At 42.6% G+C, this 14642-nt stretch overlaps 1 protein-coding gene across 1 annotated transcript in view; it reads right to left on the bottom strand.

The window, feature by feature from the left end:
• LOC139510827 (serine-rich adhesin for platelets-like) overlaps positions 1–13895 on the bottom strand; it is a 96810-nt gene extending 82915 nt beyond the window's left edge. Inside the window, exons 1-8 of the mRNA XM_071297362.1 lie at positions 13838–13895; positions 12127–12228; positions 11333–11655; positions 10311–10395; positions 9500–9822; positions 8354–8695; positions 6462–6654; positions 2845–3855 (exon numbers count right to left, since the gene is read on the bottom strand). Coding sequence (XP_071153463.1) covers positions 2845–3855; positions 6462–6654; positions 8354–8695; positions 9500–9822; positions 10311–10395; positions 11333–11655; positions 12127–12228; positions 13838–13895 — 2437 coding nt within the window. The remainder of the gene's footprint in view (positions 1–2844; positions 3856–6461; positions 6655–8353; positions 8696–9499; positions 9823–10310; positions 10396–11332; positions 11656–12126; positions 12229–13837) is intronic.
• Positions 13896–14642: the final 747 nt, after the last annotated feature.

The following is a 14642-nucleotide window of genomic DNA, read 5'->3' as shown; positions in this document are numbered from 1 at the left end:
TCAATACACACAGAATTCATTCGTCTCAACTCGGTCGATTCCGTACCCTCAAGAAGGAGAGTAGCGGATTCTACCGAGGATTGCCGAATGACACAGAATTATGTGATTCACAATTAACCTACAACCATGTATCATTAATAATGAACATGCAACACCAGTAAATAGTTTGTGCGTGTGTTTATGACGAAACATATACTTATATTAGTTATACAAGTCCAAATATTTTCACATAATGTTGCTGAGGAAATACTACCACAAAACAATTATTCAAACAAAACCAGGCGATAACTTATTTTCTTTCCTTAAATCTCTATTATGACTCATACTGACACATATTTGTCTGACGTTATAAGTACTGTAGATTGATGAGACAAAGACGGAATAGGGGTCATATTGTATTCTTCCAAACTATAATTAATAAAAGTTGTAATTGATAATATGCATATTTCAATAAATGATACTGTTTTACATGCGATTTGATGACTTTCGCCTTATTTTTATTGCTGTCTACGGTAATAATGCCTACACAGTTCATAACACTTTTTTATTTTTGTATAAAGACTTTTTAAATGTAGTTTCGACTGAACATAAAATACTTTAAATAGTTCCATGAAGGTGCAGTGTTATATTGATTTATGATTGAAAAGCCATCTTAATAAGAAAAATTACTTGCAAATAAGATTACTTGATACAAATACATATTAATTATACGAATTGTTTAAAGTATTGAAGTTGAATATGAGTTCCATGTAATATACTGTGGTCAGTTACTATATGGACACAGGATGTTTGCGCTTTTTACCTGTAAAACGATAGGACATTTTGGACATTTGCACTCCAGGTTTACTAATTGTAGAGAATATTATTACAGATTTTGATATAACTTTATCACAAACTAATTAAGATATTTGTAAGTAAGAATTATTTTTTTTTTTATAAAAATTGAATTTATTACTACATGTATATTTAATTTAACTCCGCTGCATTTGTTTGTACCTCCCCTTAGTCAGGAACATGAAGTTTGGTGGTAGTCGTTTGTTGATGTGGTTCATAATTGTTTCTCGTTTTATTTTTATTTAGATTAGACCGTTGTTTTTCCTGTTTGAAAGGTTTTACACTAGTCATTTTAGGAGCCATTTATAGCTTGCTGTCTCAAACAATTATTTGTTTGATAGATCATTAATAGGCTTCTATAGTGTTTCCCCTCTAAAATGATAATATAAAAAAGAAGATGTGGTATGATTGCCAATGAGACAACTATCCACAAAACACCAAAATGACACAGACATTAACATAAGTAAGTTTGGATATTTCCCACTATTTAAATATATTTTGCATTCAGAAAGATATTAAATGTGAAGGCATGCAATTGAAGCATTGAATTTCATAGACTACCTTTGCAGAATTTTAGCTTTATGATCTTTTCCAAAGTTTTGTTTTCGTAAGCTTGAACTTGAATATGAAGTTATAATTTTATATTTATTATTGTCCTTCCTGGTTTTGTGCAAAGAAAACCTGTTACCAGAAGTAGATCTTAAAACTTTTTTATTATTCAATATGCAAATAATTTCAGTAGCTTGACAAACAGATAGTTCGGTCAGAAGAATGTAGGCCGCAAACACGTCTTACATAGTCAATAAATAAACAAACAATACTGGAAATTTACCAAAGAATAATTTATATACTTCAAAAAATGTTTCATTATTGTAGCGAGCCATTATGACCAGTACTTCTTCTCAAGAAACAAAATATTATAACGTTCCCCGTAAATTCGATCTTTCGTAATTGACTTTCTGGAAATTACTAATTTTTATATACATATATGTACATGCAACAAAACAAGTGATCTTTTAACAAATATAATATTAGCATGCGCTAGCAGGGAACTACCACCACAATAAGAATGAACAAACATGAAATCATAAATGGTAAAAATCTTAAATGTCAAGTTTAGCTAGTACGAATTCGATATGTGACTTATTCTTGTAGTCTGGAAAACTAATTATCCCGTATCTGATTCTTTTAATGCCGCAATAGTCCATTCACCAATTCCCGTAATTGACCCTGTATTTAGAGATCTCTTTTGTAGTTGTCTTCCTAATGTGGGACATTAATTTTTATTTACAATGAAGAGCTAGCAAATCTACATGAGCGAAACCTTTAAGTTTTTCAAATCATTTAATATTTTTGCTGTTTTGACATCAGAAATTAATTTTATGAAAAATTATTTAAACCGCTGATTCATCACTTTCAAATGATCGTGCTTTGCATTGGCAAAAGCCAATTTTGTCCGGTATTGAACCAGTCTACAATTGACAAAGGAAGGTAATTTGTTAAAAAAATATAAAAACAGAATCAAAGCGGTAATTGACAAATGGACTATTGTTGTAGCTAAATAATCTGGAATTTCTTTCGCGAGAATCTATGCTGACGATAGTGACTTAATGATGGACAATAGTTCAATTTTAGATATCGTTTACAACCTTAACCTACATTCAACGCATTACGCAAGTTTCTTTATATTTTTTTTCAAAGTTGTGTGACCTAGATAAACAAAAAGTTAAACGCATATTTCTCGGAATACCTTACTCGCTATTCAGCAGAGTCCCGGAAAACCGGATGTAACCTTGTGATCCCAAAAGCGAGTAGACGCTACAACTCATTAGTATTACTGTAAATGGAAGTGTAACGGCAGTATTTGTAAGAAGACTGGACAAGATTGGTAAAGAAGAACTAGCGGACAAAGAGCGATTTGTATGGACAAACGGACAAGTCGATGATCACTATTACACAACCCATTACATGACACAAAATATAAAAAGGAATAATATAAAATATACGAACCTGCTGTTGTTTGTTCTGCGGTTGTTGTCAGGGCTTCAGCAGTGGTCGTTTGGTATGAAGTGGTAGTAGGCGTTTCATTGGACGTTGTTTGTTTTACTGTGGTTACAACAGCTTCTGTTGAAGTAGGAATATGTTCCGTCGCAGTTTGTTCACCTGTTGTTGAAAGGGCTTCAGAAGTGATAGTTTGGTATGCAGTGGTAGTAGGAGCTTCAGTTGACATGGTTTGTTCTACGGTTGTTGTGACTGCATCAGTTGTTGTAGTGGTCTGTTCTGTTGTAGTTTGTGCCCCTGTCGTCTGTTCTACAGTTGTAGAGAGAACTTCAGAAGTTTTTGTTTGATCTACAGTGGTAGTTGGAGCTTCAGTCGACGTTGACAGTTGAACCGTTGTTGTATCTGCCTCTGTTGGAGTAGTGGTCTGCTCTGTCGTAGTTTGTTCCCCTGTTGTCGTTTGTTCTGCAGTTGTAGTGAGAATCTCAGAAGTTGTTGTTTGATCTACAGTGGTAGTTGGAGTTTCAGTCGACGTTGACACTTGAACCGTTGTTGTATCTGCCTCTGTGGGAGAAGTGGTCTGTTCTGTCGTAGTTTGTTCCCCTGTTGTCGTTTGTTCTGCAGTTGTAGTGAGAATTTCAGAAGTTGTTGTTTGATCTACAGTGGTAGTTGGAGTTTCAGTCGACGTTGACAGTTGAACCGTTGTTGTATCTGCCTCTGTGGGAGTAGTGGTCTGTTCTGTCGTAGTTTGTTCCCCTGTTGTCGTTTGTTCTGCAGTTGTAGTGAGAATTTCAGAAGTTGTTGTTTGATCTACAGTGGTAGTTGGAGCTTCAGTCGACGTTGACAGTTGAACCGTTGTTGTATCTGCCTCTGTGGGAGTAGTGGTCTGTTCTGTCGTAGTTTGTTCCCCTGTTGTCGTTTGTTTTGCAGTTGTAGTTGGAGCTTCAGTTGACGTTGACAGTTGAACCGTTGTTGTATCTGCCTCTGTGGGAGTAGTGGTTTGTTCTGTCGTAGTTTGTGCCCCTGTTGTCGTTTGTTCTGCAGTTGTAGTGAGAATTTCAGAAGTTGTTGTTTGATCTACAGTGGTAGTTGGAGCTTCAGTCGACATGGACAGTTGAACCGTTGTTGTATCTGCCTCTGTTGGAGTAGTGGTCTGTTCTGTCGTAGTTTGTTCCCCTGTTGTCGTTTGTTCTGCAGTTGTAGTTGGAGTTTCAGTCGACGTTGACAGTTGAACCGTTGTTGTATCTGCCTCTGTTGGAGTAGTGGTCTGTTCTGTCGTAGTTTGTTCCCCTGTTGTCGTTTGTTCTGCAGTTGTAGTTGGAGTTTCAGTCGACGTTGACAGTTGAACCGTTGTTGTATCTGCCTCTGTTGGAGTAGTGGTCTGTTCTGTCGTAGTTTGTTCCCCTGTTGTCGTTTGTTCTGCAGTTGTAGTGAGAATCTCAGAAGTTGTTGTTTGATCTACAGTGGTAGTTGGAGTTTCAGTCGACGTTGATAGTTGAACCGTTGTTGTATCTGCCTCTGTGGGAGTAGTGGTCTGTTCTGTCGTAGTTTGTTCCCCTGTTGTCGTTTGTTCTGCAGTTGTAGTGAGAATTTCAGAAGTTGTTGTTTGATCTACAGTGGTAGTTGGAGCTTCAGTCGACGTTGACAGTTGAACCGTTGTTGTATCTGCCTCTGTGGGAGTAGTGGTCTGTTCTGTCGTAGTTTGTTCCCCTGTGGTCGTTTGTTCTGCAGTTGTAGTTGGAGTTTCAGTCGACGTTGATAGTTGAACCGTTGTTGTATCTGCCTCTGTGGGAGCAGTGGTCTGTTCTGTCGTAGTTTGTTCCCCTGTTATCGTTTGTTCTGCAGTTGTAGTGAGAATTTCAGAAGTTGTTGTTTGATCTACAGTGGTAGTTGGAGCTTTAGTCGACGTTGACAGTTGAACCGTTGTTGTATCTGCCTCTGTGGGAGTAGTGGTCTGTTCTGTCGTAGTTTGTTCCCCTGTTGTCGTTTGTTCTGCAGTTGTAGTTGGAGCTTCAGTCGACGTTGCCAGTTGAACCGTTGTTGTATCTGCCTCTGTGGGAGTAGTGGTTTGTTCTGTCGTAGTTTGTTCCCCTGTTGTCGTTTGTTCTGCAGTTGTAGTTGGAGCTTCAGTTGACGTTGACAGTTGAACCGTTGTTGTATCTGCCTCTGTGGGAGTAGTGGTCTGTTCTGTCGTAGTTTGTTCCCCTGTTGTCGTTTGTTCTGCAGTTGTAGTGAGAATTTCAGAAGTTGTTGTTTGATCTACAGTGGTAGTTGGAGCTTCAGTCGACGTTGACAGTTGAACCGTTGTTGTATCTGCCTCTGTGGGAGTAGTGGTCTGTTCTGTCGTAGTTTGTTCCCCTGTTGTCGTTTGTTCTGCAGTTGTAGTTGGAGCTTCAGTTGACGTTGACAGTTGAACCGTTGTTGTATCTGCCTCTGTGGGAGTAGTGGTCTGTTCTGTCGTAGTTTGTTCCCCTGTTGTCGTTTGTTCTGCAGTTGTAGTTGGAGCTTCAGTTGACGTTGACAGTTGAACCGTTGTTGTATCTGCCTCTGTGGGAGTAGTGGTTTGTTCTGTCGTAGTTTGTGCCCCTGTTGTCGTTTGTTCTGCAGTTGTAGTGAGAATTTCAGAAGTTGTTGTTTGATCTACAGTGGTAGTTGGAGCTTCAGTCGACATGGACAGTTGAACCGTTGTTGTATCTGCCTCTGTTGGAGTAGTGGTCTGTTCTGTCGTAGTTTGTTCCCCTGTTGTCGTTTGTTCTGCAGTTGTAGTTGGAGTTTCAGTCGACGTTGACAGTTGAACCGTTGTTGTATCTGCCTCTGTTGGAGTAGTGGTCTGTTCTGTCGTAGTTTGTTCCCCTGTTGTCGTTTGTTCTGCAGTTGTAGTTGGAGTTTCAGTCGACGTTGACAGTTGGACCGTTGTTGTATCTGCCTCTGTTGGAGTAGTGGTCTGTTCTGTCGTAGTTTGTTCCCCTGTTGTCGTTTGTTCTGCAGTTGTAGTGAGAATCTCAGAAGTTGTTGTTTGATCTACAGTGGTAGTTGGAGTTTCAGTCGACGTTGATAGTTGAACCGTTGTTGTATCTGCCTCTGTGGGAGTAGTGGTCTGTTCTGTCGTAGTTTGTTCCCCTGTTGTCGTTTGTTCTGCAGTTGTAGTGAGAATTTCAGAAGTTGTTGTTTGATCTACAGTGGTAGTTGGAGCTTCAGTCGACGTTGACAGTTGAACCGTTGTTGTATCTGCCTCTGTGGGAGTAGTGGTCTGTTCTGTCGTAGTTTGTTCCCCTGTTGTCGTTTGTTCTGCAGTTGTAGTGAGAATTTCAGAAGTTGTTGTTTGATCTACAGTGGTAGTTGGAGCTTCAGTCGACGTTGACAGTTGAACCGTTGTTGTATCTGCCTCTGTGGGAGTAGTGGTCTGTTCTGTCGTAGTTTGTTCCCCTGTTGTCGTTTGTTCTGCAGTTGTAGTTGGAGCTTCAGTCGACGTTGACAGTTGAACCGTTGTTGTATCTGCCTCTGTGGGAGTAGTGGTCTGTTCTGTTGTAGTTTGTGGCCCTGTTGTCGTTTGTTCTGCAGTTGTAGTGAGAATTTCAGAAGTTGTTGTTTGATCTACAGTGGTAGTTGGAGCTTCAGTCGACGTTGACAGTTGAACCGTTGTTGTATCTGCCTCTGTGGGAGTAGTGGTTTGTACTGTCGTAGTTTGTTCCCCTGTTGTCGTTTGTTCTGCAGTTGTAGTTGGAGCTTCAGTCGACGTTGACAGTTGAACCGTTGTTGTATCTGCCTCTGTGGGAGTAGTGGTTTGTTCTGTCGTAGTTCGTTCCCCTGTTGTCGTTTGTTCTGTAGTTGTAGTGAGAATTTCAGAAGTTGTTGTTTGATCTACAGTGGTAGTTGGAGCTTCAGTCGACGTTGACAGTTGAACCGTTGTTGTATCTGCCTCTGTGGGAGCAGTGGTCTGTTCTGTCGTAGTTTGTTCCCCTGTTGTCGTTTGTTCTGCAGTTGTAGTGAGAATTTCAGAAGTTGTTGTTTGATCTACAGTGGTAGTTGGAGCTTCAGTCGACGTTGACAGTTGAACCGTTGTTGTATCTGCCTCTGTGGGAGCAGTGGTCTGTTCTGTCGTAGTTTGTTCCCCTGTTGTCGTTTGTTCTGCAGTTGTAGTGAGAATTTCAGAAGTTGTTGTTTGATCTACAGTGGTAGTTGGAGCTTTAGTCGACGTTGACAGTTGAACCGTTGTTGTATCTGCCTCTGTGGGAGTAGTGGTCTGTTCTGTCGTAGTTTGTTCCCCTGTTGTCGTTTGTTCTGCAGTTGTAGTGAGAATTTCAGAAGTTGTTGTTTGATCTACAGTGGTAGTTGGAGTTTCAGTCGACGTTGACAGTTGAACCGTTGTTGTATCTGCCTCTGTGGGAGTAGTGGTCTGTTCTGTCGTAGTTTGTTCCCCTGTTGTCGTTTGTTCTGCAGTTGTAGTTTGAGCTTCAGTCGACGTTGACAGTTGAACCGTTGTTGTATCTTCTGTGGGAGTAGTGGTCTGTTCTGTCGTAGTTTGTGCCTCTGTTGTCGTTTGTTCTGCAGTTGTAGTGAGAATTTCAGAAGTTGTTGTTTGATCTACAGTGGTAGTTGGAGCTTCAGTCGACGTTGACAGTTGAACCGTTGTTGTATCTGCCTCTGTGGGAGTAGTGGTTTGTTCTGTCGTAGTTTGTGCCCCTGTTGTCGTTTGTTCTGCAGTTGTAGTGAGAATTTCAGAAGTTGTTGTTTGATCTTCAGTGGTAGTTGGAGCTTCAGTCGAAGTTGACAGTTGAACCGTTGTTGTATCTGCCTCTGTTGGAGTAGTGGTCTGTTCTGTCGTAGTTTGTTTCTCTGTTGTCGTTTTTCCTGCAGTTGTAGTAAGAATTTCAGAAGTTGTTGTTTGATCTTCAGTGGTAGTTGGAGCTTCAGTCGACGTTGACAGTTGAACCGTTGTTGTATCTGCCTCTGTTGGAGTAGTGGTCTGTTCTGTCGTAGTTTGTTCCCCTGTTGTCGTTTGATCTGCAGTTGTAGTGAGAATTTCAGAAGTTGTTGTTTGATCTACAGTGGTAGTTGGAGCTTCAGTCGACGTTGACAGTTGAACCGTTGTTGTATCTGCCTCTGTGGGAGTAGTGGTCTGTTCTCTCGTAGTTTGTTCCCCTGTTGTCGTTTGTTCTGCAGTTGTAGTTGGAGTTTCAGTCGACGTTGACAGTTGAACCGTTGTTGTATCTGCCTCTGTGGGAGTAGTGGTCTGTTCTGTCGTAGTTTGTTCCCCTGTAGTCGTTTGTTCTGCAGATGTAGTGAGAATTTCAGAAGTTACTGTTTGATCTACAGTGGTAGTTGGAGCTTCAGTCGACGTTGACAGTTGAACCGTTGTTGTATCTGCCTCTGTGGGAGTAGTAGTCTGTTCTGTTGTAGTTTGTGCCCCTGTTGTCGTTTGTTCTGCAGTTGTAGTGAGAATCTCAGAAGTTGTTGTTTGATCTACAGTGGTAGTTGGAGCTTCAGTCGACGTTGACAGTTGAACCGTTGTTGTATCTGCCTCTGTTGGAGTAGTGGTCTGTTCTGTCGTAGTTTGTTCCCCTAATGTCGTTTGTTCTGCAGTTGTAGTTGGAGTTTCAGTCGACGTTGGCAATTGAACCGTTGTTGTATCTGCCTCTGTGGGAGTAGTGGTCTGTTCTGTTGTAGTTTGTGCCCCTGTTGTCGTTTGTTCTGCAGTTGTAGTGAGAATCTCAGAAGTTGTTGTTTGATCTACAGTGGTAGTTGGAGCTTCAGTCGACGTTGACAGTTGGACCGTTGTTGTATCTGCCTCTGTGGGAGTAGTGGTCTGTTCTGTTGTAGTTTGTGCCCCTGTTGTCGTTTGTTCTGCAGTTGTAGTGAGAAACTCAGAAGTTGTTGTTTGATCTACAGTGGTAGTTGGAGCTTCAGTCGACGTTGACAGTTGAACCGTTGTTGTATCTGCCTCTGTTGGAGTAGTGGTCTGTTCTGTCGTAGTTTGTGCCCCTGTTGTCGTTTGTTCTGCAGTTATAGTGAGAAACTCAGAAGTTGTTGTTTGATCTACAGTGGTAGTTGGAGCTTCAGTCGACGTTGACAGTTGAACCGTTGTTGTATCTGCCTCTGTTGGAGTAGTGGTCTGTTCTGTCGTAGTTTGTTCCCCTGTTGTCGTTTGTTCTGCAGTTGTAGTGAGAATTTCAGAAGTTGTTGTTTGATCTACAGTGGTAGTTGGAGCTTCAGTCGACGTTGACAGTTGAACCGTTGTTGTATCTGCCTCTGTTGGAGTAGTGGTCTGTTCTGTCGTAGTTTGTTCCCCTGTTGTCGTTTGTTCTGCAGTTGTACTTGGAGTTTCAGTCGACGTTGACAGTTGAACCGTTGTTGTATCTGCCTCTGTGGGAGTAGTGGTCTGTTCTGTCGTAGTTTGTTCCCCTGTAGTCGTTTGTTCTGCAGATGTAGTGAGAATTTCAGAAGTTACTGTTTGATCTACAGTGGTAGTTGGAGCTTCAGTCGACGTTGACAGTTGAACCGTTGTTGTATCTGCCTCTGTGGGAGTAGTAGTCTGTTCTGTTGTAGTTTGTGCCCCTGTTGTCGTTTGTTCTGCAGTTGTAGTGAGAATCTCAGAAGTTGTTGTTTGATCTACAGTGGTAGTTGGAGCTTCAGTCGACGTTGACAGTTGAACCGTTGTTGTATCTGCCTCTGTTGGAGTAGTGGTCTGTTCTGTCGTAGTTTGTTCCCCTAATGTCGTTTGTTCTGCAGTTGTAGTTGGAGTTTCAGTCGACGTTGGCAATTGAACCGTTGTTGTATCTGCCTCTGTGGGAGTAGTGGTCTGTTCTGTTGTAGTTTGTGCCCCTGTTGTCGTTTGTTCTGCAGTTGTAGTGAGAATCTCAGAAGTTGTTGTTTGATCTACAGTGGTAGTTGGAGCTTCAGTCGACGTTGACAGTTGAACCGTTGTTGTATCTGCCTCTGTGGGAGTAGTGGTCTGTTCTGTTGTAGTTTGTGCCCCTGTTGTCGTTTGTTCTGCAGTTGTAGTGAGAATTTCAGAAGTTGTTGTTTGATCTACAGTGGTAGTTGGAGCTTCAGTCGACGTTGACAGTTGAACCGTTGTTGTATCTGCCTCTGTTGGAGTAGTGGTCTGTTCTGTCGTAGTTTGTGCCCCTGTTGTCGTTTGTTCTGCAGTTATAGTGAGAAACTCAGAAGTTGTTGTTTGATCTACAGTGGTAGTTGGAGCTTCAGTCGACGTTGACAGTTGAACCGTTGTTGTATCTGCCTCTGTTGGAGTAGTGGTCTGTTCTGTCGTAGTTTGTTCCCCTGTTGTCGTTTGTTCTGCAGTTGTAGTGAGAATTTCAGAAGTTGTTGTTTGATCTACAGTGGTAGTTGGAGCTTCAGTCGACGTTGACAGTTGAACCGTTGTTGTATCTGCCTCTGTTGGAGTAGTGGTCTGTTCTGTCGTAGTTTGTTCCCCTGTTGTCGTTTGTTCTGCAGTTGTACTTGGAGTTTCAGTCGACGTTGACAGTTGAACCGTTGTTGTATCTGCCTCTGTGGGAGTAGTGGTCTGTTCTGTCGTAGTTTGTTCCCCTGTAGTCGTTTGTTCTGCAAATGTAGTGAGAATTTCAGAAGTTGTTGTTTGATCTACAGTGGTAGTTGGAGCTTCAGTCGACGTTGAAAGTTGAACCGTTGTTGTATCTGCCTCTGTTGGAGTAGTGGTCTGTTCTGTCGTAGTTTGTTCCCCTGTTGTCGTTTGTTCTGCAGTTGTAGTGAGAATCTCAGAAGTTGTTGTTTGATCTACAGTGGTAGTTGGAGCTTCAGTCGACGTTGACAGTTGAACCGTTGTTGTATCTGCCTCTGTTGGAGTAGTGGTCTGTTCTGTCGTAGTTTGTTCCCCTGTTGTCGTTTGTTCTGCAGTTGTAGTGAGAATTTCAGAAGTTGTTGTTTGATCCACAGTGGTAGTTGGGGCTTCAGTCGACGTTGACAGTTGAACCGTTGTTGTATCTGCCTCTGTTGGAGTAGTGGTCTGTTCTGTCGTAGTTTGTTCCCCTGTGGTCGTTTGTTCTGCAGTTGTAGTTGGAGTTTCAGTCGACGTTGACAGTTGAACCGTTGTTGTATCTGCCTCTGTTGGAGTAGTGGTCTGTTCTGTCGTAGTTTGTTCCCCTGTTGTCGTTTGTTCTGCAGTTGTACTTGGAGTTTCAGTCGACGTTGACAGTTGAACCGTTGTTGTATCTGCCTCTGTGGGAGTAGTGGTCTGTTCTGTCGTAGTTTGTTCCCCTGTAGTCGTTTGTTCTGCAGATGTAGTGAGAATTTCAGAAGTTACTGTTTGATCTACAGTGGTAGTTGGAGCTTCAGTCGACGTTGACAGTTGAACCGTTGTTGTATCTGCCTCTGTGGGAGTAGTAGTCTGTTCTGTTGTAGTTTGTGCCCCTGTTGTCGTTTGTTCTGCAGTTGTAGTGAGAATCTCAGAAGTTGTTGTTTGATCTACAGTGGTAGTTGGAGCTTCAGTCGACGTTGACAGTTGAACCGTTGTTGTATCTGCCTCTGTTGGAGTAGTGGTCTGTTCTGTCGTAGTTTGTTCCCCTAATGTCGTTTGTTCTGCAGTTGTAGTTGGAGTTTCAGTCGACGTTGGCAATTGAACCGTTGTTGTATCTGCCTCTGTGGGAGTAGTGGTCTGTTCTGTTGTAGTTTGTGCCCCTGTTGTCGTTTGTTCTGCAGTTGTAGTGAGAATCTCAGAAGTTGTTGTTTGATCTACAGTGGTAGTTGGAGCTTCAGTCGACGTTGACAGTTGAACCGTTGTTGTATCTGCCTCTGTGGGAGTAGTGGTCTGTTCTGTTGTAGTTTGTGCCCCTGTTGTCGTTTGTTCTGCAGTTGTAGTGAGAATTTCAGAAGTTGTTGTTTGATCTACAGTGGTAGTTGGAGCTTCAGTCGACGTTGACAGTTGAACCGTTGTTGTATCTGCCTCTGTTGGAGTAGTGGTCTGTTCTGTCGTAGTTTGTGCCCCTGTTGTCGTTTGTTCTGCAGTTATAGTGAGAAACTCAGAAGTTGTTGTTTGATCTACAGTGGTAGTTGGAGCTTCAGTCGACGTTGACAGTTGAACCGTTGTTGTATCTGCCTCTGTTGGAGTAGTGGTCTGTTCTGTCGTAGTTTGTTCCCCTGTTGTCGTTTGTTCTGCAGTTGTAGTGAGAATTTCAGAAGTTGTTGTTTGATCTACAGTGGTAGTTGGAGCTTCAGTCGACGTTGACAGTTGAACCGTTGTTGTATCTGCCTCTGTTGGAGTAGTGGTCTGTTCTGTCGTAGTTTGTTCCCCTGTTGTCGTTTGTTCTGCAGTTGTACTTGGAGTTTCAGTCGACGTTGACAGTTGAACCGTTGTTGTATCTGCCTCTGTGGGAGTAGTGGTCTGTTCTGTCGTAGTTTGTTCCCCTGTAGTCGTTTGTTCTGCAAATGTAGTGAGAATTTCAGAAGTTGTTGTTTGATCTACAGTGGTAGTTGGAGCTTCAGTCGACGTTGAAAGTTGAACCGTTGTTGTATCTGCCTCTGTTGGAGTAGTGGTCTGTTCTGTCGTAGTTTGTTCCCCTGTTGTCGTTTGTTCTGCAGTTGTAGTGAGAATCTCAGAAGTTGTTGTTTGATCTACAGTGGTAGTTGGAGCTTCAGTCGACGTTGACAGTTGAACCGTTGTTGTATCTGCCTCTGTTGGAGTAGTGGTCTGTTCTGTCGTAGTTTGTTCCCCTGTTGTCGTTTGTTCTGCAGTTGTAGTGAGAATTTCAGAAGTTGTTGTTTGATCCACAGTGGTAGTTGGAGCTTCAGTCGACGTTGACAGTTGAACCGTTGTTGTATCTGCCTCTGTTGGAGTAGTGGTCTGTTCTGTCGTAGTTTGTTCCCCTGTGGTCGTTTGTTCTGCAGTTGTAGTTGGAGTTTCAGTCGACGTTGACAGTTGAACCGTTGTTGTATCTGCCTCTGTTGGAGTAGTGGTCTGTTCTGTCGTAGTTTGTTCCCCTGTTGTCGTTTGTTCTGCAGTTGTAGTGAGAATTTCAGAAGTTGTTGTTTGATCTACAGTGGTAGTTGGAGCTTCAGTCGACGTTGACAGTTGAACCGTTGTTGTATCTGCCTCTGTTGGAGTAGTGGTCTGTTCTGTCGTAGTTTGTTCCCCTGTTGTCGTTTGTTCTGCAGTTGTAGTTGGAGTTTCAGTCGACGTTGACAGTTGAACAGTTGTTGTATCTGCCTCTGTGGGAGTAGTGGTCTGTTCTGTCGTAGTTTGTTCCCCTGTAGTCGTTTGTTCTGCAGATGTAGTGAGAATTTCAGAAGTTGTTGTTTGATCTACAGTGGTAGTTGGAGCTTCAGTCGACGTTGACAGTTGAACCGTTGTTGTATCTGCCTCTGTTGGAGTAGTGGTGTGTTCTGTCGTAGTTTGTTCCCCTGTTGTCGTTTGTTCTGCAGTTGTAGTGAGAATCTCAGAAGTTGTTGTTTGATCTACAGTGGTAGTTGGAGCTTCAGTCGACGTTGACAGTTGAACCGTTGTTGTATCTGCCTCTGTTGGAGTAGTGGTCTGTTCTGTCGTAGTTTGTTCCCCTGTTGTCGTTTGTTCTGCAGTTGTAGTTGGAGTTTCAGTCGACGTTGACAGTTGAACCGTTGTTGTATCTGCCTCTGTGGGAGTAGTGGTCTGTTCTGTTGTAGTTTGTGCCCCTGTTGTCGTTTGTTCTGCAGTTGTAGTGAGAATCTCAGAAGTTGTTGTTTGATCTACAGTGGTAGTTGGAGCTTCAGTCGACGTTGACAGTTGAACTGTTGTTGTATCTGCCTCTGTTGGAGTAGTGGTCTGTTCTGTCGTAGTTTGTTCCCCTGTTGTCGTTTGTTCTGCAGTTGTAGTGAGAATTTCAGAAGTTGTTGTTTGATCCACAGTGGTAGTTGGAGCTTCAGTCGACGTTGACAGTTGAACCGTTGTTGTATCTGCCTCTGTTGGAGTAGTGGTCTGTTCTGTCGTAGTTTGTTCCCCTGTGGTCGTTTGTTCTGCAGTTGTAGTTGGAGTTTCAGTCGACGTTGACAGTTGAACCGTTGTTGTATCTGCCTCTGTGGGAGTAGTGGTCTGTTCTGTCGTAGTTTGTTCCCATGTAGTCGTTTGTTCTGCAGATGTAGTGAGAATTTCAGAAGTTGTTGTTTGATCTACAGTGGTAGTTGGAGCTTCAGTCGACGTTGACAGTTGAACCGTTGTTGTATCTGCCTCTGTTGGAGTAGTGGTTTGTTCTGTCGTAGTTTGTGCCCCTGTTGTCGTTTGTTCTGCAGTTGGAGTGAGAATTTCAGAAGTTGTTGTTTGATCTACAGTGGTAGTTGGAGCTTTAGTCGACGTTGACAGTTGAACCGTTGTTGTATCTGCCTCTGTGGGAGTAGTGGTCTGTTCTGTCGTAGTTTGTTCCCCTGTTGTCGTTTGTTCTGCAGTTGTAGTTGGAGCTTCAGTCGACGTTGCCAGTTGAACCGTTGTTGTATCTGCCTCTGTGGGAGTAGTGGTTTGTTCTGTCGTAGTTTGTGCCCCTGTTGTCGTTTGTTCTGCAGTTGAAGTGAGAATTTCAGAAGTTGTTGTTTGATCTACAGTGGTAGTTGGAGCTTCAGTCGACGTTGACAGTTGAACCGTTGTTGTATCTGCCTCTGTGGGAGTAGTGGTCTGTTCTGTCGTAGTTTGTTCCCCTGTTGTCGTTTGTTCTGCAGTTGTAGTGAGAATTTCAGAAGTTGTTGTTTGATCTACAGTGGTAGTTGGAGCTTTAGTCGACGTTGACAGTTGAACTGTTGTTGTATCTGCCTCTGTGGGAGTAGTGGTCTGTTCTGTCGTAGTTTGTTCCCCTGTGGTCGTTTGTTCTGCAGTT

The sequence above is a fragment of the Mytilus edulis genome, chromosome 2, assembly GCF_963676685.1.
Source record: "Mytilus edulis chromosome 2, xbMytEdul2.2, whole genome shotgun sequence".
Lineage (NCBI taxonomy): Eukaryota > Metazoa > Mollusca > Bivalvia > Mytilida > Mytilidae > Mytilus > Mytilus edulis.
This window is presented reverse-complemented; position numbering and strand designations above follow the sequence as displayed.